The 24044-nt window shown below is 36.6% G+C and overlaps 1 protein-coding gene across 1 annotated transcript in view; it reads left to right on the top strand.

Moving 5' to 3' along the window:
• Window positions 1-23579, top strand: part of Targ (Tarag) — a 137206-nt gene extending 113627 nt beyond the window's left edge. Inside the window, exons 3-12 of the mRNA XM_067777077.1 lie at window positions 12411-12706; window positions 12746-13338; window positions 19154-19331; window positions 19401-19559; window positions 19716-19981; window positions 20062-20185; window positions 22257-22555; window positions 22618-22885; window positions 22955-23191; window positions 23272-23579. Coding sequence (XP_067633178.1) covers window positions 12411-12706; window positions 12746-13338; window positions 19154-19331; window positions 19401-19559; window positions 19716-19981; window positions 20062-20185; window positions 22257-22555; window positions 22618-22885; window positions 22955-23191; window positions 23272-23564 — 2713 coding nt within the window. The 3' untranslated portion in view covers window positions 23565-23579. The remainder of the gene's footprint in view (window positions 1-12410; window positions 12707-12745; window positions 13339-19153; window positions 19332-19400; window positions 19560-19715; window positions 19982-20061; window positions 20186-22256; window positions 22556-22617; window positions 22886-22954; window positions 23192-23271) is intronic.
• Window positions 23580-24044: the final 465 nt, after the last annotated feature.

The following is a 24044-nucleotide window of genomic DNA, read 5'->3' on the forward strand; positions in this document are numbered from 1 at the left end:
CGTCTATCCGTCTGTCTGTTTGTATCCAAACTAGTCCCTCAATTTTTGAGATATATTCATGCAATTTGTTGAATGAGTATATTTAGGTGTCCTATTATACAATTGTCGGAACCGATCCGATTAGACCACTATATGCTATATATATCCCCCATACAACTGATTTTTCAAAAAAAGGAGGATTTTTGTCATATCTTCCTCAATTTTTCACATTAAAGCTTCAAACTTCACCATATGCTTTCGTATATTGTACATATTTTTTTTTGAAGATGAGATCTATCTTATATATAGCATATATCCACACAACTGATTGTTTAGATAAGAAGCTTTTCGTAATTACTGCTCCATTTTAACAGCTAGAATCTTCAAATTTCACCATATGCTTTTGTATATAGCAAATATTGTTGTCGGAAAAAATCATAGAGAACGGTCGTATATATGGCATATGTCACATACAACCGATTGTGCGGATAAGAAACTCTTCGTTAATTTCTACGCCATTTTAACGCCCATATGCTTCAAATTTCACCGAATGCTTACGTATATATCGTATATTGTTGTCTGAAGAAATTATAGAGCTCGGTAGTATATATTGTATAAACCCCATACGAACTGTCATTTCTGCCCCCTTTTTAATGGCTAGAAGCTTCATATTTCATCAAATATATTGTTAAAATAAGTGATTCGTGGTCATACTTTTTACATGCAGACCACAAAAAACTTGAAATTTTGCATCCTCACACAAACTACCTACCTCGTTTTTATTTCATATTTATCTTAAAAATCGCGTAGGCATGTACGTCTGCTCATTATATATTACTTATCTTATACAGCCAATTATTTGGATATTTCGTATTAGATAAGATTATTGTTCAGCCCCATTTATGAAAGGTATGAAGTTTTCGGCACAACCGAAGACAGTCCTGTCCTTACTTGTTTTTCTTCCTCATTTGACGCAATATTGCATTGCAACGCAACTAAAACTTACTTCGGTCATTGACATTTTAGGAAGCAAACTTTAGTACAGAGTTAATCATATTGATGAAAGAGTAGAGCAATTCGCAAAATGAGTATTTCCGCGCTATGCGTTTAGTACCTGCATATACATATGTATATATATGTACATAAATACATACGCATACAATTATATATGTTTGCATGTTTATGTCAAAGCAAAATAATCTAATAGAGTGAGCGCTGTAGTGACGTAGAAGCTGCTTTAGTATGATTATTTGCAAGGAGTCAATAAAAATAGCAAACAAGGAAAGCTGACAGTGAAATTTCAAAGACAGCAAAAAAATAAAAAATTCGAAAATAACTGTTAATACTAAATCGAAGCAGCTTTTAAATAAGAACGGTAAATACGACTGAGCTTGATATTGCAAATATTGTTGCAGCTTTGTTGGCTCTTTGCAATGCATAAATCGCTATTCCATTTTTTATACCTTTCATGAATAAAAATAGTTTGTTAACTTTTGTTCAATTTTTGAGACTCAGAAGAAAGAGATAGAGTATGCTGAAATGATTAAACTGAATTCTTTTAGCCATATCCGTGCGTTTATCTTTATCTGTGTTTTCATGAATTCTATATCGCTTAGACCTTGCTTACATATAACGAAACTATTTTCATTTTCGTACTTAACTCCTAATCGTTAATTATACAATCAGATTTCTTATATAAATTCTTCCCTTCGATAATCGGTAATCCTCTAGAGTGTAATCTCAAGCTGGAGCACAAAATTAACGAAAAACGTAAAAATTTGGCAGAAAATAGCCTAGTTCCCATGCAAATAAGTAGATTACGATTTATTGTACATAAAGGCATGTGTAAACGTGGTGTAAGAGCTTGATTTATTCGTCTAAAACTTTATGGGTTGTGAAGGCCAACAAAGACTATGTAAAGAAAATACAAAATTTACTTCTTCATTTTGAACAAAAAAAATTTTATTCAAAATGCTTATTTCCTTCCATCTCTTACACTGCCTCTTGACTACCCATTAATCTCTCCTCTTTTGCACTTTCTCTTCTTTCTACTTTTATCAACCACTTCTTATTTGTCTTTCCTGTTTTTATGCTCCTTTTACACTCATTTAGATATCACTCTCTTTCTGTCGATCCGCCTTTACGTTATCGAAAAAAGGAACAATAAAATGGCTAAGGTAGAAGACTACCGTTTTAAACTGTTGTTAGTGAAAGTGAAGTTTATCCCTATTTTTTGAAAAAACGAATGGGAGAGGAAATGGTACTTGATAAACCAAGACTAGGAACCGGAACCGAAGTCAAAACCGAAAAGTAATTGTTCTGTTATCAGTAAGAATAGCTTTCGACGCGCGATCGCTTCATTATTGGAGCATTAATCGACGAGTTTTTGGTATGTTATCGAAGTGTTATCGGCGTTTTATCCATAACAATGTTATCGACCACTCATATGTTTGTTACTAAACAGATATCAATAATAGTTTATCAGTCAGAAAAGCCATCTATAGCTTATCGATAAAAAACCGATAACAAACCGATAGCAATACACAAGTTTTGCTTACGAAAAAAAATGATAAATTGTCGATATTTGTTGTTAATTTGATGATGCTACTCTCAGAACGTCCCAAAACTATACCGAAATGGCAACAAAATATTTTCGATGTGGTTCTGCAAAATGAACAAAGCAGATTCGAAATAATCCAAAATAGTTTCGAAAAGAATATTGAAATAAATCCGAAATGAACTGTAGTTATTCGAACTGATCCCGAAGTACTATTTACATCATGACGAGTTAGATATCGTATGATAACAAACTCGCAAATCGCACTAGCTCTGAACTAGCGTAGAGCACAAAGAGACGGCACTAGTTCTACTTCTGTCCCCTCGCTACATTAAGAAATCTTTAATTGAGCCCGACACACTGTATGTCTATAACGTGCACTTTGGAGCGGGAGAATAATTTTCTGTAGAGATCTGATCGCATATCAGGCAGGTCAACCTTCGACAAAGGGATTAAACCGATTTGCAGAAGTACATTTCTCAGTCACTCGTTACCTGTATCGAGGACAGTATACGGCTGCAGAGAGCTTGAGTGAGGAATAATGAAAAATTATAAAGTATTTGCTGCCTCGAAGAATAAGAATAATGCTTACAGAGCAACGTGGTATTCTAAAAAAAGCGGGATCGCAGGATCAAGGAAAGAAATCCCTAATATCAGGACACAGAGAAATAAGGAACAAAGAAACGTTGTGATCAAGCGTGCACAAACACTTCATCGGAAGGTTTATTGCATTCCAACTGGATCTTAAGCGTATCTTGCCTAGTTTATAAGAAATGCGGGTTTTCAACTGGACCCGTGCACCAAAAGATCTATTATCTTCTGAATAACACATGAATAAGAATTCTTGAATGGCTTTATCGACGAGATAACTGGATGTTATCAGTGTGGCTTAAGATCTAATAAATTCTGGGATTCAAGAGGTTGATAAGCGCAATTCATAGCTTTCGCAACCCAATTATTAACATCGCCTACGCGAGGCGAATCCTGTTACAACGATGCATATATCATACACATATTTAGAAAACAAAGCTCTGGCGACCCCAAATTCTTCATGGAAATAAGGGATTGGGGGTGTTATGGCCTAGAGCGTTCAATGTGATCATACTAAATCGTTCCCGAGATGACCGTGCTATTACTTTAATTGTGCTTGTTACCGGAACGAATCATCGTCATCGATAACACTCCCCAAAATCTTCGGGGATTATCCTCATCGCCACAACAACAAAAAAATCTAGTAAATTCACTATCACCCACATTTTGTCTATAAATAAACCAACCATGTAACAGGTGCGAGCTGCAGGATGAAATGGTTGAGTACGTGCTATGTTCGCGAGGTCAAGGCGACGGCTACTAAGAGCGGCAGGATTGCCAGATCTTGAGGCAGAAATTAAGCTAGGTCCTAGAAAATTTCGGACGAGAAGACACTGGTATTCAGTAACATAGATCCTGGTACCAAATTGTGGTTTCTCCATGTAGTAGTCAAACAAATTCTTGAAACACTATGGGCACATTCAGAGTCTTTATTCACCGGCCAGTTGAATCCAAACCACGTGGAGTAACACCCAAAGCTCCAAGATTATTGGAAAAGCAATGCACTATCTGCTTGAGAAAGGCGAAGTTTCAGATAAGCCCAATCATTTGATTTCTTCAACATTTCATTCAATTCGGCTACAGGCGGCTAGCGCCAATTGAATGAAAGAAGAAAAATTGTAAAATGGTATATATTTTCTTCCTATGGAATATAAAATATCTTAATATGCACTTTTAGTTATTTAGCATAAATAATTTAAAATACAATTTATTTTTAATTCCATTGGGAATCTTAAATCACAGAGAATTTGAGATTTCTCTTTGTTAGGTACACATACGCAACATCCATAATAAATTCTTAAAATATCGAAGCAAGATTAACAAAGCATCACTTTCTTGATTGCACATTTAATAGTGAAGAACAACAAAATAAAGCACGCAACAATAATAAACAACAAAATAGAAAACGACGACAATGTCTTTATATGTTAACACAGAATTCGTGGCACTATTACTACTACGATTCATTTGATATGTAGGAGCGTGCATAAGTGTGTGTATGCATTTGTGCATTTGTTTGCTCTCAATGCTTTCGAGTCACTATACAATGAATGCTTCTACTCATACTTTGACTTTGGCAGATAAGCACATCATATGTTATAAACATCTCAACTTTTTGATTCGCTTTACGTTGCGCAAATTTTGTGTGGCAGGATTGCAATTTAAGCGTGCACTCAACTCATTTCCCTCATCTCCCAAAGCAAGGTTTAGTTTCTCTATGTTAATGCGTCCTTAGTTAGTGTGGGTGCCTGCAGACATTGCACATATTGCCAATATCAACTCATTGATTTCGTGCCTTAATACTTATATGAATACTCAAACTACAGCTAACGGCAAATGAAAATGATTTCGAAAATTGCAACTTTATCAAGACTTAAAACGTCTAAATCCAACTGCAAGTGAACGCAACAATTTGTGTGAAGTGAGTGAAAAGCAAACGAAATTGCTAAAACTCACATCTGCAGTCTTTTGTAAATGAGTTGCAAAACAAAAAAAAATATACTATCAAAAAAGGTGGTCTTTAATATCTACTAAACGAGTATTGCCTCGCCCCAACACTATGGGTTTGCGGGTGCGAATGGGAAATTATCTACTGCGCCACCTTTAAATGAAATAACAAGCTTTCTGTATGAACCAAGCGGGGATTACCTTTGTTGCTCTTAAATGTATGAAAACATTTATTTGGAGCAATTTTTAATTTATTTAACAATTTGGAAAAAATTAAAACAACTAGACATAAGGACGGACAAGGCGACAACTGATCCGATTATACCTTCTAAACCTTTTCAAAGCCTCTTTTCCCGGGAGTGGGATTAGAACTCACACTATTACGATGGTTGAAACGTATTTGACCACGTCATGCCTTAGTTGCTGTAAACGTATCCCAAAAGCCTTCTTTGCATATTTTATTCTTTGCAAGGTACATACTTCGTATATTATCATGTGTCAAAGTTATACATTTTGTTGTTGGTAAGTTTCAAATAAACTGTTCTATTTATAGAAAGACAAAGAATTAAGCAATGTTGTATTACTTACTTACTTACTTAACTGGCGCTTTACCGTCTAAACGGTTATGGCCGTCCAACAAGGCGCGCCAGTCGCTCCACCAACCGGCGCCAATTGGTCACACCAAGGGAGTTTAAATCGTTTTCCACTTGGTCCTTCCAACAGAGTTGGACCCGCCCTCTACCTCTGCTTCCATAGACGGGTTCCGATAGAAGCACTTTCTTGGCCGGAGCGTCATATTTCATTCACCTAACATGGCCTAGCCAGCGCAAACGCTGCGTTTTAATTCGCTGGACTATGTTGATGTCTGCATATAGCTTGTACAGCTCATCGTTAAATCTTCTTCGGTACTCGCCATCGCCAATGCGTATATGTCTATAAATCTTTCGAAGAACAAGAACACTCCCAGAGCCGCTTCATATGCTGTTGTCATGGTCCATGCTTCTGCCCCATATAGCAGGACGGGTACGATAAGTGACTTGTAGAGTATGATTTTCGTTTCCCGAGAGAGGACTTTACTTTACAATTGAGTACAAAGTAGCATTTATTGGCAAGATTGATTCTTCGCTGGATTTCAGTGCTGATGTTGTTGCTAGTATTGATGCTGGTTCCCAAATAAACGAAATCTTTTACTATTTCGAAATTATGGCTGCCGACAATAGCGTGGTTGCCAAGGCGTGTATGTGCCTACTCTTTGCTCGATGACAGCAGGTACTTCCTTTTGTCCTCATTCACCATCAAACCTATCTTTACCGCTTCTTTTTCCAGTTTGGAGTAAGCAGAAATAATAACGCGGGTGTTTAGGCCGATGATATCAATGTCATCAGCATATGCCAGTAATTGCACGCTTTCATAGAATATTGTTCCAGTGCGGTTAAGTTCTGCAGCTAGTATAATTTTTTCCAGCAATAAATTTTTCTCGTGATCGGGCCGGCCATCGTGGTGTGGTGGTAGCTGACTCCGCCTACCGTACCGAAGATCCAGGATTCACGCCCCGGGTAAAGCAACATCAACATTTAGTAAAGTACTATTTTCAATAAGAAGAAAGTTTTTTTAGGCGGAGTCGCGCCTAGGCAGTGATTTGCAAGCAATCCGAGTGTATTTCTGCCATGAAAAGTTTCTCAGTGAAACCTTGTCTGCTTTGCAGATGCCGTTCTGAGTCGGCATAAAATATGTAGGTGGGCATAAAGCAAGGAGCACGACACAAATCTGAAAGACAGCTCGACCTACAAATTCTTCGGAGATTAACGCGCCTTTTTTTTTTAATTATCTTGATCTTTTCCATACAAAACCGATGAGTTTTCGATATTAAATCGATACAACGCCAGGCTACCAATATGTCAGCGAACACTGTCAAGAAATTGATAACTCTTATTTCAACATATCGATAACTTTTTGATAACAAATCGAACAAACGCCGATAACGACTAAGAACTACTCTGAAAACAATTCGATTATTCCATGACAACATGTCATAACTAATGCATAAATAGCAGATAAGTTTCCGATGGCTAAAAACTGATGAAGCGGTCTACATGTAATCGATAACTCGTCGCTAGCCTTTGTTATAGAAAGAAAATATATAACAATTTGATAATAAATCAAATCGATGCCCGTCGATAAGAAACCAATGAACTCAACGTTATGAAATCTTTAAGATTTTTATGATTTGGGTCCTCGGTTTTGCCATCTATCTTTAGTTTCTCCTTCTCTTTTTCCTGCCCTTTTCTAGCCTTTTTTTATTTCTGCTTTTTTCCTTTGGTAGAATAATTTTTTTGAGGAAACAGAAATGTAGACTATAGCTCTTTATGGTCTATCTGGTCGAGATAGAAATGGGGTTGATTTCATTATCGAGCAGAGTGAATTTTTCAACTCACCTACAAAAAAATACGGCTTTTAGAGCAAACGAAACGGAGCATGAAATTACAAATGATCGTGCATACAAATATACAAATAGAGCTCAGCACGCGAGCACAGTATACAAAATCATTAACAACAACACAGAACAAAAAAAAATGTCAAGCTTGCTTATTGTGAGTCTTTGTGTATGTAGAACTGAACTGGGATGACATATTTTGCATGAATTGAGTATATAGGGGATTTATTTAGCTGCAAGTGATATTTGGAAATGTCCTATGTTTGTTGCTCTTACTCGTCGAGCAAGAACTCTAATTTCTGCCTCCAATTTTTACTTTCTATACCATCCCCTTATATAGGGAGATTATTTTTGAAATCTTCTTTGATTTCAAGCTAGTTCGCTTACCATTTCCATTGCGTTAGCTACTTTTATCTTACGTCCGTCTTCCACAATTTTAATCAACTCGTTTGTCTACATCATCGATTGATTTTTAACTCTTACTGCATGAGTAGTTTTAACATATCTACGGAATGTGGGTGCATTTGTGAAGCGCGTAGTGTTAGCAATTTTTAAGGCCCCAACACATTCGACTTTTGAGTCGTTTTTGTGCTAGCGTCATATTGAAAGAACGTACGTTGAAAGTTTTCCTACGACAATGATCGCTAAAAGAAAACTGAAATTTTGATTTTTTGTCATTCAAAAAGTGCAAATAACAATTTTTTTAGTTTAAAAAAGATAATATTTTTAAAAATTAAATCCAGTTAAATAAAAATAGAATAAGATCGATCAAAATAGGAAGACTGCAAGGAATGACAGACAACGATTACAAAGTTAAGATTTTGAATTACTTTTGCCTTACTTTGATGTTTCCGTTGCGTTGTTTGTGGATTGAGAACATAGCCATGGAAACGTGTGTCTTCAAAGTCAGCTGTTGGCGCAGCGTAAGCGCCAAAAGGACAAAAATTCGAATGTGCTTGAGCCTTTACATATAGTCTAGACAGCTGTTTTCCAGCGCAGTTTTTATGTGCCATAGCAAGAGTGCTCAAGAATTTTGCCAAAACCTTGCCATAAGACTGAAATGTAAACACCCAAACGCATTGTGGATAAGACAAGTGTGTTAACTTCTGCACAGACGTCGAAATTAAAAATAAAACCGGTCACCTGATTTTTAATTGACTATCGTGGTCTCATTCTGTATCGGCGCTTGCAGCGGACCCAGCTGTTGATCAATCGGCCTAGCAGGACTATGTACTTTTCATGCACTTGCAAAAATGAAATGAATGCGGCGGCGCAGACGAACAAAATTTGAATAAATAAAATACGAAAAATTCGACAACAAGCACAAATTTAAGATTTGTTTTGTTCTGTTCATTTCAAATTTCGAGTTAATTTGAAATTTAAATATTTGGTAACGAAGCTTATCTCCACAAATTCAACATCTAGTTGAGCTTTCCTGTATAAACACGGCAATAAACGTTGCATGATGTACCTATTGTCCGTATTCGTGTCATCTGTTAGCAGTTTTTTTCTCATTGATATGTGCTTTTATTGCTGGCAGCCGTACCTTTTACTAGTTAGTCAATTGTCAAAGAAACTCATGAGCAATCCCTCAAACCGTTACTGGCGGATCTTGCCTGACTTTTGCTCTTTCTCATTTAGCACACCATCAAAATGATGCTCATTGGCTTTGACGCAAGTTCGAGGCAGCAGAATTCTGCTTGTACCACATGGCAAAGAATCACTTTCGCAAATACATTGTGAATTACTTCTCAATTGTGTTGACTTCTATACACGGCCCCAGCTTTGTGTTATCTCTTGGCCGGCAGAATATCTCTCGACCGTTCAAACGTCACTTAATAGTGGGCTGTTGTTGTTGTTGTTGTTGTTGTAGCGATAAGGTCACTATCCGAAGACCTTCGAGAGCGTTGTCGATGTTGATGTTCCTTTGCTGGATGTAGATCCGGTACGTTACAATAACAAACACCATTAAGGTGCTAGCCCGACCATCACGGGAACGATTTTGTATGACCACATGAAACCTTCCAGGCCATACCAGCCTCTTACCCCTTGATCTATGAGAAAATACTGGTCGCCAGAGCCTCGCTGTTGAGGAAACAAGATTCGCCATGGGTAGGTGATGTTGACAATTGGATTGGAAAAGCGATATATATTCCTTTGGCAACCCCTCGAAAGGGTTACGCTACACAACATTTTGAATCAATTTAGTATTTAATTCACCTATTATGACAGGCATACCTGGCGCGGGTATATTCTAGGCCCCTAAGCCACTGAGGTGGGTGAGTGATGCTGTAAAATGCGCGTCACATACTCACACAGTTCGATTTCCTAGTTACAAAACAAGTATCAGCTATTAATGTCTTCTAAGAGTGGTTACCAATGTACTCCTCTGCCCCTTACTGATCACTGCATCTATACATGTTAACCTTAAAATGTTGGTAAGGTGTCTGTTTTTTATATAGTTACCTTTATTATAATAAAAAAAAATTCGGAAATATTTCCTTCTTCCTTCGGAGACAGAAGCCTTAGGTGAATATCAAAGACACCTCGGCCCTGCAGAATCTGGAACCAGGGTATTCACTTAGAGTCGCTTTCACATTTTCAGGAATAAGCCTTCTGACGGAGGACAAAATTGAATTTCTCTTCTGGAGGGTAGTGTATTTTCAAACGGTTTTATTTAGCTTGAGTTGACAGGCAGGCCGCATGCACGCCGCACGGCCGTTGTGAACGAATCTTGTAATTTAAATTTAAGTAACTTCCCGATAAGCTACAAGCTTGAAACTTGGAATATAGTTCAGAACACGATGACAATGCAATAATAAGAAAAAAATTGCCGCTAGGTGGCGCAAGGATCGAGATATTTGCAAAATTCGCATTTGTGGTCCGATTTGGCTCATATTTGGAACACATAATACATGCAAGAATAGAAAGCGACCTATCAAAAAATTGCCGCTAGGTGGCGCAAGGATCGAGATATTCACAAAAATCGTATTTGTGGTCCGATTTGATTTGGTGCATATTTGGAACACATAATACATACATGAATAGAAAGCGACCTGTGAAAAAAATCGCCGCTAGGTGGCGCATGGATCGAGATATTCACAAAAATCGTATTTGTGGTCCGATTTGGCTTATGCTTGGAACACATAATACATACAAGAATAGAAAGAGACCTATCAAAAAAAATTGCCGCTAGGTAGCGCAAGGATCGAGATATTCACAAAAATCGTATTTGTGATCCGATTTGATTTGGTGCATATTTGGAACACATAATACATACATGAATAGAAAGCGACCTGTGAAAAAAATCGCCGCTAGGTGGCGCATGGATCGAGATATTCACAAAAATCGTATTTGTGGTCCGATTTGGCTCATGCTTGGAACACATAATACATACAAGAATAGAAAGCGACTTATGAAAAAAATTGCCGCTAGGTGGCGCAAGGATCGAGATATTCACAAAAATCTTATTTGTGGTCCGTCTTGGTTCATGCTTGGAACACATAATACATACAAGAATAGAAAGCGACCTATCAAAAAAAATCGTCGCTAGGTGGCGCAAGGATCGAGATATTCTCAAAAATCGTATTTGTGGTTCGATTTGATTTGGTCCATATTTGGCACACATAATACATACATAAATAGAAAGCGACCTATGATGCCCGATTTGGCTCATATTTGGAACAAATTTTGCATACAGTCCAGTAGAAGTGACATCAAAATATTTTGGAGTTGGAGGAGGGACAAGCATACGTGGCGCAGGGTCGAGTAAAGTCTTTGGAAGGATTATGTATTGAGGACTTAAGTTGTAACAAATTGTCAGGAAAGAGTCCTTGTAATAATGAGTCACTAAATGAACTAAATAGAATGAGAAATAATAGGCACTTAAATAAAGACTAAAAACTTGAAAATAAAATAATTAAAAAAAATTTTTAAGTTAAACGGTTTTATTGAAAACAATACTTACATGAAATAATAATAATACGAAAAGCTAGAAAATTATTAGGTAGGTCCTAGGTACTAGTCATCACACTCCATATCAATCTAGGGCGTTGATCAGACAATTAAATAAATCGTTGGGCGCTTGAAATTTCTAAAAATGTGAGGCGTGGCATAACATGATTAAGGTTCAGTTGGTTTTACTTATGACTATCAATAGAAATATGACGCGTCCAACGCTTTTATTTAATTGTCTGATCAACGCCCTAGATTGATAAGGAGTGTGATGACTAGTACCTAGGACCTACCTAATTATTTTCTAGCTTTTCGTATTATTATTATTTCATGTAAGTATTGTTTTCAATAAAACCGTTTAACTTAAAATTTTTTTTTAATTATTTTATTTATATTTATCGTATACTGCTCGCGTATCCTTAAATGAATAACTCCACTACCCATCAGAATACTACAAGAAACAAGTTTATTAGTATTTGTAGTGCATGGTGCATGGCATAAGCATAAATGTAGATACCCCTTTATCTACCAAGCATTCTTATGATCACAAATGAACGGGCCTATATATATTTCATTGACTCTGCACGGCGTCTGCTAGGCATATTTGCTCAAAAGCTTTTTATGACCGAAGTACCAGTAAATAATTTTCCATAACGAATAACTACTTCATTTCTGAAAAAAAAAAAAACTTTCCCAATATTACAGAACTCACAGTAAAACTCTCAGCTGTTTTCGAATATTTTTTTTTATGCTGTAACTAACTTGCTTGACACAATGCTTCAAATACGGAATTTTTCGGAAAAATTTAATACGCTCAATCGCATTTTTTGGTGCAGATTCATTTCAAGCTGAAAACTGGCTGATAAATCAGGAGGAGATCAGTAAATTTTCCTATAATTCATTTTACTAATATTAATTGAAATTACTTTTTACAAATTTATTTTCTAGTCAGGCTAATCGCTCGCCGCCAACGTCATCTATACACGATGTTACACCCTACTACTCTTTGCAAAGTTTTGACTCATCCCTACGTACCATTGAGGATCCAAGAGGTTATCAATCTGCTCTATCAACTACTCCTTTGCCATCGCCTATTCATCGTCAAACAGCACGTCAACGCATATCGAGAACTGGCGCAACACAGTCAAGTGCTGCTGTTAGATCTACATCTGCACGCACCAGTGGCGCTGTTAGCTCACGCGCTATCACAGATTTTTCAGGGCAAACAACTGCCAGTCTCGTGGGTGCACAAAATATTGGCATAGAGGTGGAGATTCAAGCAGATATAGCACCAGATACGTCAGAGTTTGCAGCGCAAACAACATCCAGTATCAATCTACCAATACATGCAAAAATCGCTCCCAATGCACAGCCAATAAAAGCCGAGTTTGGTATGCAAACAGAAGTGGAAAGTAGCATTGATATATCAGCAGTTCAAAGTACGGTAGAAAGTGAAACACTTGAATATGATATTGAAATAGATCCAGCATTAGTGGATCGTGTGAAAAAGTTAACAAAGTCTAAAAGCGTTGAGCTTCCAACTGAATCATCGTTTTTGATGACAACATTGCATAAAAGATCGGAAATAAGTGATGATGATGATGCATTAATAGAGCCTGCTAGTTTGGAAAGTCAAGCACGTGAACTAAAAGTAATTAAGGCAGCGGAGTCAGATAAAACAACAACAGAAATATCTTCACCTAATCAAAATGTGGATGCACAAAATGATAGACGATATGTGGATCCAGCGGAGCTACAAGCTATGGCTTTACCACCACCAAATGCCAGACGTGCGCAAAAGTCATCCACGTCTCTTTCAAGTGAACCTCACTTGGGAAGTGGTTTACGTGATAACCTAGAATTAGGCAATGGATTTGTAAGCATGCAGTACTCGTATGATATGTATTAACATTTTTGAGTCGGAATCTTATTATCTAATTTGATATATAATTGATTAATCCTTCAAGGCGAAAATGAAAATCTATCGGTACACTAATGAGCTTGCAACTAATTGCCCTAGATCTGTTGAACCGAACAATATTTCCTAAACTTTTGCTTGGCATTAAAATGCCAATTACTTGTAGACTAAGGTTTCTATCATCAATAGCTCTGGTGCTACGTGATATCTACAAAGTTTATCGACAACTACTAGCGACTAAAGCGATAGTAATGCATATCTCTTCAACCACGCAAATGTTGCGAAATGTTTTTTATTGCGTTATACAATTACCTTCTCGCAGATCAAGGTACAGTTTTATTCAAGTTTCCATCGCTAACGGTTAGGGCGCTACGTGGATTAATCGGTGTTTCGATAACTACTATCGCTTTGTGTATATCTCTTAAACAAAGCCAAATGACAAATAAGCTAGTACTTGAATTGCGCTTTATCTCTTGGGTCAAGCAAGATTTTCCAAACTCTTCGTTTTGAGCCATATAGCCAGCTAACTGTAAACTAATGGACAATTTGATTCAAGGTTTTACCATAAATGCTTCAAGCTCAACATGAGATGCCCGAGCTACCGACAACTACTGAAAACTTAACCGATTATTGTGTATATCTCTTGAACCATGAAACATTTAATTTTGCCTTTTTTTGTTGAAGTATACAACTACGTTGCTGTAGATCAAAATGCAATTTGATTCAAGGTTTAACCGCTAGCGGTTAGGGCGATACGTGCATAAATCGATTTTTCGATAGCTACTGTCGATTTGTATATATCTCTTAAATAAAGCAAAATTAAAAAAATGTCTTTATTGCATTATATAACCACCTACTTGTAGATTAATCCACAATTTGATTCAAGTTTCTATCATTAGACGCTAAGGCCCTACGTGGGTTAATCGGTTTATCGATAATCACCGCCAGTTTGTGTATATCTCTTGAACCAAGGCAAATGACTTAGTTTTTGCCATATATCGGTATCTATTTCTGGACTAATCCACAATTTGACATAACGTTCCATCATTAACTCTTCAAGGCGAAAACGGGACTTATAGGTACACAAATAACCCAGCACATAAATATCTCTTGAACCATGCAGTATTTTCTAAACGCTTGTCCTGCTTTAATTTCCAGCTACGGTTTGATTAATAGACAGTTTGATTCAAGGTTTTGCCATTAACGGTTCAAGCGCTATGTAAGATATCCAGTTTATTGACAATTACTGACGACTAAACCGATTATTGTGTATATCTTTGGTTCAGGAGTGAATCAGAATTTTGAAAATGCAAGCAGTTGCGTATATAACGCAAAAAAAGCGTTCAGAAAATCTTGCTTCGTTCAAAAGATATAGTGCAATTTAGGTAATGGGTCGCTTGTGTGCCTATAGCTCCCATTTTTGCCTTGAAGGGTTATCGATGGAACTTTCTATAAAATTAGGGACTAATCCATCTTTTCCAGTTTAGGTTCAGAAATTTTCAACTCAAATTCAGAAAATTGAAACTCAAGTTCAGAAAATTACAATTCAATTTCACAATTTCCAATTCAAGTTCAGAAAATTCCAATTCAAGTTCAGAAATTCCAATTTGAATTCAGAAAATTATTACTCAAGTTCAGAAAATTACAATTCACGTTCAGAAAATTGAAATTCAAAGTCAGAAAATAACAAGTAAGGAAGGCTAAGTTCGGGTGTAACCGAACATAACATACTCAGTTGAGAGCTATGGAGACAAAATAAGGAAAATCACCATGTAGGAAAATGAACCTAGGGTAACCCTGACATGTGTATCAAATGGAAGGTATTAAAGAGTATTTTAAGAGAGAGTAGGCCATAGTTCTATGGATGGACGCCATTTAGGGATATCGCCATAAAGGTGGACCAGGGCTGACTCTAGAATGTGTTTGTACGATATGGGTATCAAATGAAAGGTGATAATGAGTATTTTAAAAGGGAATGGGCTTTAGTTCTATAGGTGAACGCCTTTTCGAGAAATCCCCATAAAGGTGGACCAGGGGTGACTCTAGAATATGTTTGTACGATATGGGTATCAAATGAAAGCTGTTAATGAGTATTTTGAAAAGGAGTGATCCTTAGTTCCCTAGGTGGACGCCGTTTCGAGATATCGCCATAAAGGTGGACCAGGGGTGTCTCTAGTTGTACGATATGGGAATCAAATGAAAGGTGTTACTGAGCGTTTTAAGAGGGAGAGGGCATTAGGTCTATAGGTGGACGCCTTTTCGAAATGTCGCCATTAGGGTGGGCCAGGGGTGACTCTAGAATGTGTTTGTACGATATGGGTATCAAACGAAAGGTGTTACTGAGCATTTTAAGAGGGAGTGGGCATTAGGTCCATAGGTGGACGCCTTTTCGAGATATCGCCATTAGGGTGGGCCAGGAGTGACTCTGGAATGTGTTTGTACGATATGGGTATCAAATGAAAGGTGGTAATGAGTATTTTAAAAGGGAGCAATCCTTAGTTCTATAGGTGGACGCCTTTTCGAGATATCGCCATAAAGGTGGACCAAGGGGTGACTCTAGAATGTTTTTACGATATGGGTATCAAACGAAAGGTGTTACTGAGCATTTTAAGAGGGAGTGGGCACTAGGTCTATAGGTGGACGCCTTTTCGAGATATCGCCATTAGGGTGGGCCAGGGGTGACTCTAGAATGTTTGTACGATATGGGTATCAAACGAAAGGTGTTACTGAGCATTTTAAGAGAAAGTGGGCATTAGGTCTATAGGTGGGCGCCTTTTCGAGATATCGCCATTAGGGTGGGCCAGGGTGACTCTAGAATGTGTTTGTACGATATGGGTATCAAATGAAAGGTGGTAATGAGTATTTTAAAAGGGAGTAATCCTCAGTTCTATAGGTGGACGCCTTTTCGAGATATCGCCATAAAGGTTGACCAAGGGTGACTCTAGAATGTTTGTAAGATATGGGTATCAAACGAAAGGTGTTACTGAGCATTTTAAGAGGGAGTGGGCATTAGGTCTATAGGTGGACGCTTTTTCGAGATATCGCCATTAGGGTGGGCCAGGGGTGACTCTAGAATGTTTGTACGATATGGGTATCAAACGAAAGGTGTTATTGAGCATTTTAAGAGGGAGTGGGCATTAGGTCTATAGGTGGACGCCTTTTCGAGATATCGCCATTAGGGTGGGCCAGGGGTGACTCTAGAATGTTTGTACGATATGGGTATCAAACGAAAGGTGTTACTGAGCATTTTAAGAGGGAGTGGGCATTAGGTATATAGGTGGACGCCTTTTCGAGATATCGCCATTAGGGTGGGCCAGGGGTGACTCTAGAATGTTTGTACGATATGGGTATCAAACGAAAGGTGTTACTGAGCATTTTAAGAGGGAGTGGACATTAGGTCTATAGGTGGACGCCTTTTCGAGATATCGCCATTAGGGTGGGCCAGGGGTGACTCTAGAATGTTTTTACGATATGGGTATCAAACGAAAGGTGTTACTGAGCATTTTAAGAGGGAGTGGGCATTAGGTCTATAGGTGCACGCCTTTTCGAGATATCGCCATTAGGGTGGACCAGGGTGACTCTAGAATGTGTTTGTACGATATGGATATCAAATTAAAGGTATTGATGAGGGTTTTAAAAGCGAGTGGCCCTTAGATGTATATGTGAAGGCGTTCTCGAGATATCGACCAAATGTGGATCAGGTGATCCAGAAAATCATCTGTCGGGTACTGCTAATTTATTTATATATTCAATAACACTAACAGTATTCCTGCCAAGATTCCAAGGGCTGTTGATTTCGCCTTGTAGAACTTTTTCATTTTCTTCTACTTAATATGGTAGGTGTCACACCCATTTTACAAAGTTTTTTCCAAAGTTATATTTTGCGTCAATAAACCAATCCAGTTACCATGTTTCATCCCTTTTTTCGTATTTGGTATAGAATTATGGCATTTTTTTAATTTTTCGTTATTTTCGATATCGATAAAGTGGGCGTGGTTATGGTCGGATTTCGGCCATTTTTTATACCAAGATAAAGTGAGTTCAGATAAGTACGTGGGCTAAGTTTAGTAAAGATATATCGGTTTTTGCTCAAGTTATTGTGTTAACGGCCGAGCGGAAGGACAGACGCTGGACTGTGTATAAAAACTGGGCGTGGCTTCCACCGATTCGCCCATTTTCACAGAGAACAGTTAACGTCATAGAATCTATGCTCTTACCAAATTTCAAAAGGATTGGTAAATTTTTGTTCGACTTATGGCATTAAAAGTATTCTAGACACACTAAATGAAAATTACAGCTTGCAAAACTTTTAAATTACCTTCTTGTAAAAGTGGGCGGTGCCACGCCCATTGTCCAAAATCTTACTAATTTTCTATTCTGCGTCATAACGTCAACCCATCTACCAAGTTTCATCGCTTTAACCGCCTTTGGCAATGAATTATCGCATTTTTTCGGTTTTTCGAAATTTTCGATATCGAAAAAGTGGGCGTGTTTATAGTCCGATATCGTTCATTTTAAATAGCGATCTGAGATGAGTGCTCAGGAACCTACATACCAAATTTCATCAAGATACCTCAAAATTTACTCAAGTTATCGTGTTAACGGACGGACGGACGGACGGACGGACGGACGGACATGGCTCAATCAAATTTTTTCTGGATCCTGATTATTTTGATATATGGAAGTCTATATCTATCTCGATTCCTTTATATATGTACAACCAACCGTTATCCAATCAAACTTAATATACTCTGTGAGCTCTGCTCAACTGAGTATAACAATTCAAGTTCAAAAAATTCTAATTTGAATTCGGAAATTTATAAGTAGGGTTTTATTTTTCAAAATGTAATGTAATACTTATATTTTGTTTGCGGAGGTGTTCATGCTTCATTGACAACGGTGGCTTAGATATACCCCAAGTTTTCTCGAAGGCGTGTACATCCCGAGCTTAGGAATACAACGGAGGACAACTCTTTGCAACAAGTGCATGAGGACGCTCTGGCCATGAGAGTACTCAAGTCGACACCACAGTGTGAAAGAAGTTGAAGGGGGAGAACTCCACAGAGTTGCGATAGGCAGGTGGAGGAAGATTTGACCTGCGCACGCAGTACCTATAACGTTACTTGCGGCATTGTGGATGCTCCGTTGACTGTGTAAGTGGTCACATCTTCAACATCGCTGCTGTCATACTCAATGCAGATCATTGCTTGTGTGACTGGGAATATAGCTGGATGTCCTGGTAAATGACCTCTTAAGAGAGGAGGAGAGAGAAGAGAGGAGAGGCGTTTTCTTCGCCATCTTCTTCGTGTTAGCAAAATTGATTTAAATATTCCAATGCTTCCTTAACAGATAGTAGGCCCTCATATCCACGTATCAAATTATTAGTGCTAACATTTACCATCTCACTCACTTTTATTTCCATTGAATGAAAGTTAGAATTCCTGACAAACTTTCTTTCCTAATTTGAATCGTAATTTTCTGAATTTTATATGTAATTTTCTGAATTTGAATTATAATTTTCTGAACTTAAATTGGAATTTCTGAACTTGAATTGTAACTTTCTTAATTTGAATTGTAAATTTCTGAATTTATATTGAAATGTCTGAACTTGAATTGTAATTTTCTGAACTTAAATTATAAATTTCTGAACTTCAATTTTAAACTTCTGAGCTAAAACTGGAAAAGGTGTAGAAATTAAGTAGAAATATACTTAATATATTTCAAACTTCCTTGCCTTTTTTTAACAATTTTTTTTATCACTTTTTCCTTTTAGCTTTATATGATCATACCACCGGACGGCGGTTACGGTTGGATTATCGTATTGATTTCATTTCTCTGTCAAGTTATAGTGGATGGCATTGTTTTTTCAATTGGCATTCTATTACCTTATATGGCTGAGGACTTTGGTGAAACACAAACAACTGTTGTATTGGTCGCTTCAGTTCAAGTTGGTATGGTTGGTGTAAATTAAAAGTTAGAAAAAAAACCTAAGCTAAAAATTATAATAAATGCTTTTGAAGGTTGTTATTTCCTTGCAGGGCCAATTGCAAGTGCGTTCATCAACAAATATGGCTTCCGTCCAGTAGGTCTTGGTGGCACCTTGTGTGCTATAACTGTCATTACTATTGCCAGCTTTAGTCCCAATTTGCCAATGCTTATCTTCTTTTATAGCGTATTAGGTGAGTGGTATGGCGAAAAAAAAGATAATATAATAATTACAGTAGTCTTAAGATGATATTTACACTCGATTAATCACGAGTTAGTTAAACTCTACAGCAACTACGAAAAGTAGTAAAAAAAAAATTTTATACATTTAAAGTTTTCTTTGCTCTTAGGCGGCCCTGCGCTCAGTTTGATTTGGGTCACTTCACAATTGATTATTGGCTATTATTTTGAGCGCTATCGTCCCATAGCTAATGGTGTTTCATGTTCGGGTGCTGGTGCTGGAATATGTGTATTTTCGTTCATGAATGCAGAACTTTGTCCGAGAATAGGTTGGCGTAATACGTCACGTATACATACGGGATTTCTTGTTTGTATACTCTTTATGGCTACCACTTATATCGAAGTTGCACCAACACGCATTGCGACTGTGGAAAAGGTAGGTTTTATATTACCGGTGAATTTAAGATTAGAAGTGGAAAAAAAAACAAATAATTTTCTTAATAAAATATTGTTTAGGATGAGGACACTTCTTCGAGCGATGATAGCATTGAGCTTTTTAGTGAAGTGCGTTATTCTGAATTTTATGCGCCACGTTTGACAGTGCCTAAAACTATGAATAGAGGATTTGAGCAAATGATTGGTAAAGAAAATTTTGTAAATCCGAAAGAGATAAGATACAAATAATACCTATGTTTTTATTTACTTTTTTTTAGTTATTGTGCTTTTCTTGTATTACTTTTTACTCTATTTTATTTTATTTTTTTGTTTTTCTGTTAAGTACTTTCTAATTAAAAAAAAAACTTTAGTTATTTTAATTTGGGCTTCATTCTGTATTGCGAATGATAACTCAGACGAACGAATCGCCTCCAAACGATTTTGTCGAGCAATGGTATTATTTATCATTTTCGGGGTGCCTTTACGTTTCTTACTTAATGTCAAACAGGAAGGCTCAAGCAATTGTCAAGTTATATGTTGCCATTGTTTAGTATAGTGCAAATACACTTGCGATTCGTCGTAATGGAAAATGGCCTCTTTAACTTAACTCTTTTTTTATTAAATTACTAGCAGACCCGGCAGACGTTGTTCTGCCCTAAATTTGGCCTATCTGCATATATTTAATAAACTTTTTCCGTCTAACTCTGCCCTCTTCACTTTTGCCGGATCCTTTCATTCACTCCTCCCTCCGTCTTTTTCTCTTCATCTATATCCATTTTCTTCTCATTCTATTTTTTTCTCAGTCTCCTTCTCTCTTTTCTCTTCTCTCACGTTCTTCTCATTCGTTTTCCTCCCTTATTGCCTATCCCAGAGGGTGGGATGCATTTTTTTCCAGTCCCAGTCCCAGTCTCACTCCGAGTCCAAGTTCCAGTCCTAGTCCTAATCCCAGTCCCAGGCCGTCTCTGGTCTACTTTCCCGAAAAAATAATCTTAAATACTAACAGAGGCAAAGTTATATACCAAATTTCAGGCAAATCGAATAGGACGTATGTAAATAGATATGTGGGTTATATTAATTCATGTCTCTATTTCGGCTTCGCATGCATATTTATCAGTTTTGCCAAGTTGATGCGAATAAATTGAATATCACAATGAAAATTACTTTAGAGCTTTTATCAACAGCTTTCATTTGATATCCGTATTGTAAAAACATTTTATCGGGGTATCCGGGTCCACGTTTTGGCCTATATCTTGAGACCCAAGTCACCCAGCGGTATAAAAAATAATCTGTAGTAAAGCACACGTCAACAGCTAATGTAAAAACACACCCTATTGTTACCCTGATCCACGTTTTTGCCTATATCTCGAGACCCTAATCACCAATAGGTGTGAAAAATAACTTGTACTAAAGCACTCATCAACAGCTTTCGTTTGATATCCATATTGTATAAACACATTCTAGGGGTGCCCGGGTCCACGTTTTGACCTATATCTCGAGAACCCAGTCATTAATAGTTAGTTATTTTGTTTTTCTTTTTTTTTTTTTTTGTTTCATTTTATTTTAATGTATAAATCTTATTTCAATTTGTTTTAATTTGTTTTATTTTATTTTATTCTATTTTATTTTATTTTTGTTTATTTGGTTTTATTTTATTTTATTTTATTTTACTTTTTAATTTATTTTATTTGATTTCATTATATTTTGTTATTTTTTTGTTAAATTTTTTTAAATATATTTTTTATTTTATCAAACTGTGTGTGAAAGTGTTTTATTACATTGGACCTTGAGCCGGCAAAAATCAGTTTGATAAAGTCAAAGCAAAAAGGTCGCTACAATCAAATTTTAGTCTATATTTTTTATTTTTTGTTTTTTTTTTTTATTTTATTTCAATTTGTTTTATTTCATTTTATTTTGTTTTTTATTTTATTTTACTTTTGTTTTTTGTTTTATTTTATTTTATTTTAATTTATTTTATTTTATTTCGTTTCATTTAATCTTATTTTTGTTTATTTAATCAAATTTTATATTATATTTTATCTTATTTTATTTTATTTTACTTGAGTTCATTTTTTATTTATATATATATTTTTTTATATTATTAGTTTAATAAAATTTATTTTTTTATGTTTTTTTGTATCATTTTCTTTTCCTTTTTTTTATATTTTTTTTAGCATTTTTTGTTTGTTTTTCAAACACATTTTATTCATTTCACTTAACAGAAAACATGTTTTCTCAATATACTTTTTATTTTCTCTCTTTATTGAATTTTTTATTAGAAACCTATGAGCCCGAAAAAGTCAGAAAAATAGAGCGGATCTGTCCCTGCTGTTTTCGTAGAAAGTCAACTGATGCTGCCGGTAGACGTGGTTCCGAAGCCTCTAAACCTGAAGATTATGACGATGACACTGTCTCGAGAAACACAATGGGACAGAAGAATTATGTACTGCGTGTGGATCCCATCGAACGTGAGGATTTGTTCTTCACTGGGCCAGCTGTGTATGCTAGCGACGAAGCTTCACGCACTGCCAGTTCACGACGTACAACGGGTCATAGAATTTTGCTTGACGAAAGTCGGGTAAAAATAATATACAAGATTTATATATTTCTGGAAAATAAAACCTTTTTTTTTTCTTTCAGGCCAAAAGTATACATTATTCACTTTCAGTAGCACGCTCTCAACGACAACAACAACCAAGACGCCACACATTGGCTGAACTTAAAAATCGTCATAAATTTCCTTATCTAGCATATATTTCACCAAAGAATTGGATGCCTGCAAAGCTATTTAATGCTTTTGCAAAGCTTTTCGATTTCAATATGTTGAGTATTATGGAATTTCGCATTTTACTTTTATCTGCTTTCCTCTTTCCAATGGGTTTCAATATACCATTCGTATATTCGAAAAGTAAGCAATAAGTTCTTTTGCAGTTCGTGGTTTTTCATATTCTAATTATTTGCCTCTCTATTTTTCTAGTACGCGCTGAAATTGACGATTTTAATAGAAGTCTCATTTCACCTTCAATTGGTTTCTCCAATTTTGTGTTTCGTATACTCTCGGGTTTTGCTGCGAATAAATATCGTGCCCAAACGACTTATATGTGCGGTGGTGGTATTGTATTTGGAGGTGTGGCTACTCTAGTAAGCGCATTTTATGGTGAAGATGTTGTGTGGTTTCAATATACTTATGCTATATGCTATGGTGTGGCGCCTGGTAAGTCAAGTCATACAATTTTATCGCTCTTTCCTTATTCTTATTTACTTATACAACCGTTTTCGTATATCTCTTTTTAGCTTTATTTTCAACACTACGCGCTATAATTTATGTACGCACCTTGGGTTTGGATAAACTTACCAATGCCTTTGGTCTTACCGGTCTTGCTATGGGCTTTGGTGTATTCGTGGGTACTACAATTGCTGCTTTACTAAACGGTTGGACACACAGTTATAATGCGGCCTTTGCTTTTTCTGGCGTTTGTTTGATATCGGCCGGCATTTTGAAATTGATCTTACCAACTATAATTGAGTATAAGATTAAGAGTTTGGCTTTGCTGCCAACACCGCAAGGAAAGAAAGCGAAATCGTGAAGAACGCAAGGAATATTTTTTGTTCTCTCAGTTAGTAGTAGTAGTAGTAAGTACTACCAATTGGTAACCATCAAAGAATTTCGAGTGAGTGCTCGATCGATCAGTGCAATATACTCACTGATTTTTATAAATATCTCTTGAACAAAGCCAAGTTTAATGTTTTTGCACACTTAAAGCTACCTACTTGAAGACTAATCTTCAATTTGATTCACAGGATTCTACCAATAATGGTTAAGGCACTAAGCCGGTGAATCAGTTTTTCGATATGTCAATTTGTGTATATCTCTCTAACCAAGCCAAATGACAACGTTTTTGTTTTTGCAATATCCAGGTACACAATTCTAGATTAGTCCCCAATTTGATATAAAGTTCCATCATAAAAGGCAAAATGGGGGCAAAAGGCAAAAATGGGAATTTGTCGGTGCCATAGTTTTAGGGCAATTAATTGGATTATTTGTGTGCCGATAAATGCTCACTTTT

Source organism: Eurosta solidaginis, chromosome 3 (assembly GCF_040869045.1).
Source record: "Eurosta solidaginis isolate ZX-2024a chromosome 3, ASM4086904v1, whole genome shotgun sequence".
In the NCBI taxonomy this organism is placed as follows: domain Eukaryota; kingdom Metazoa; phylum Arthropoda; class Insecta; order Diptera; family Tephritidae; genus Eurosta; species Eurosta solidaginis.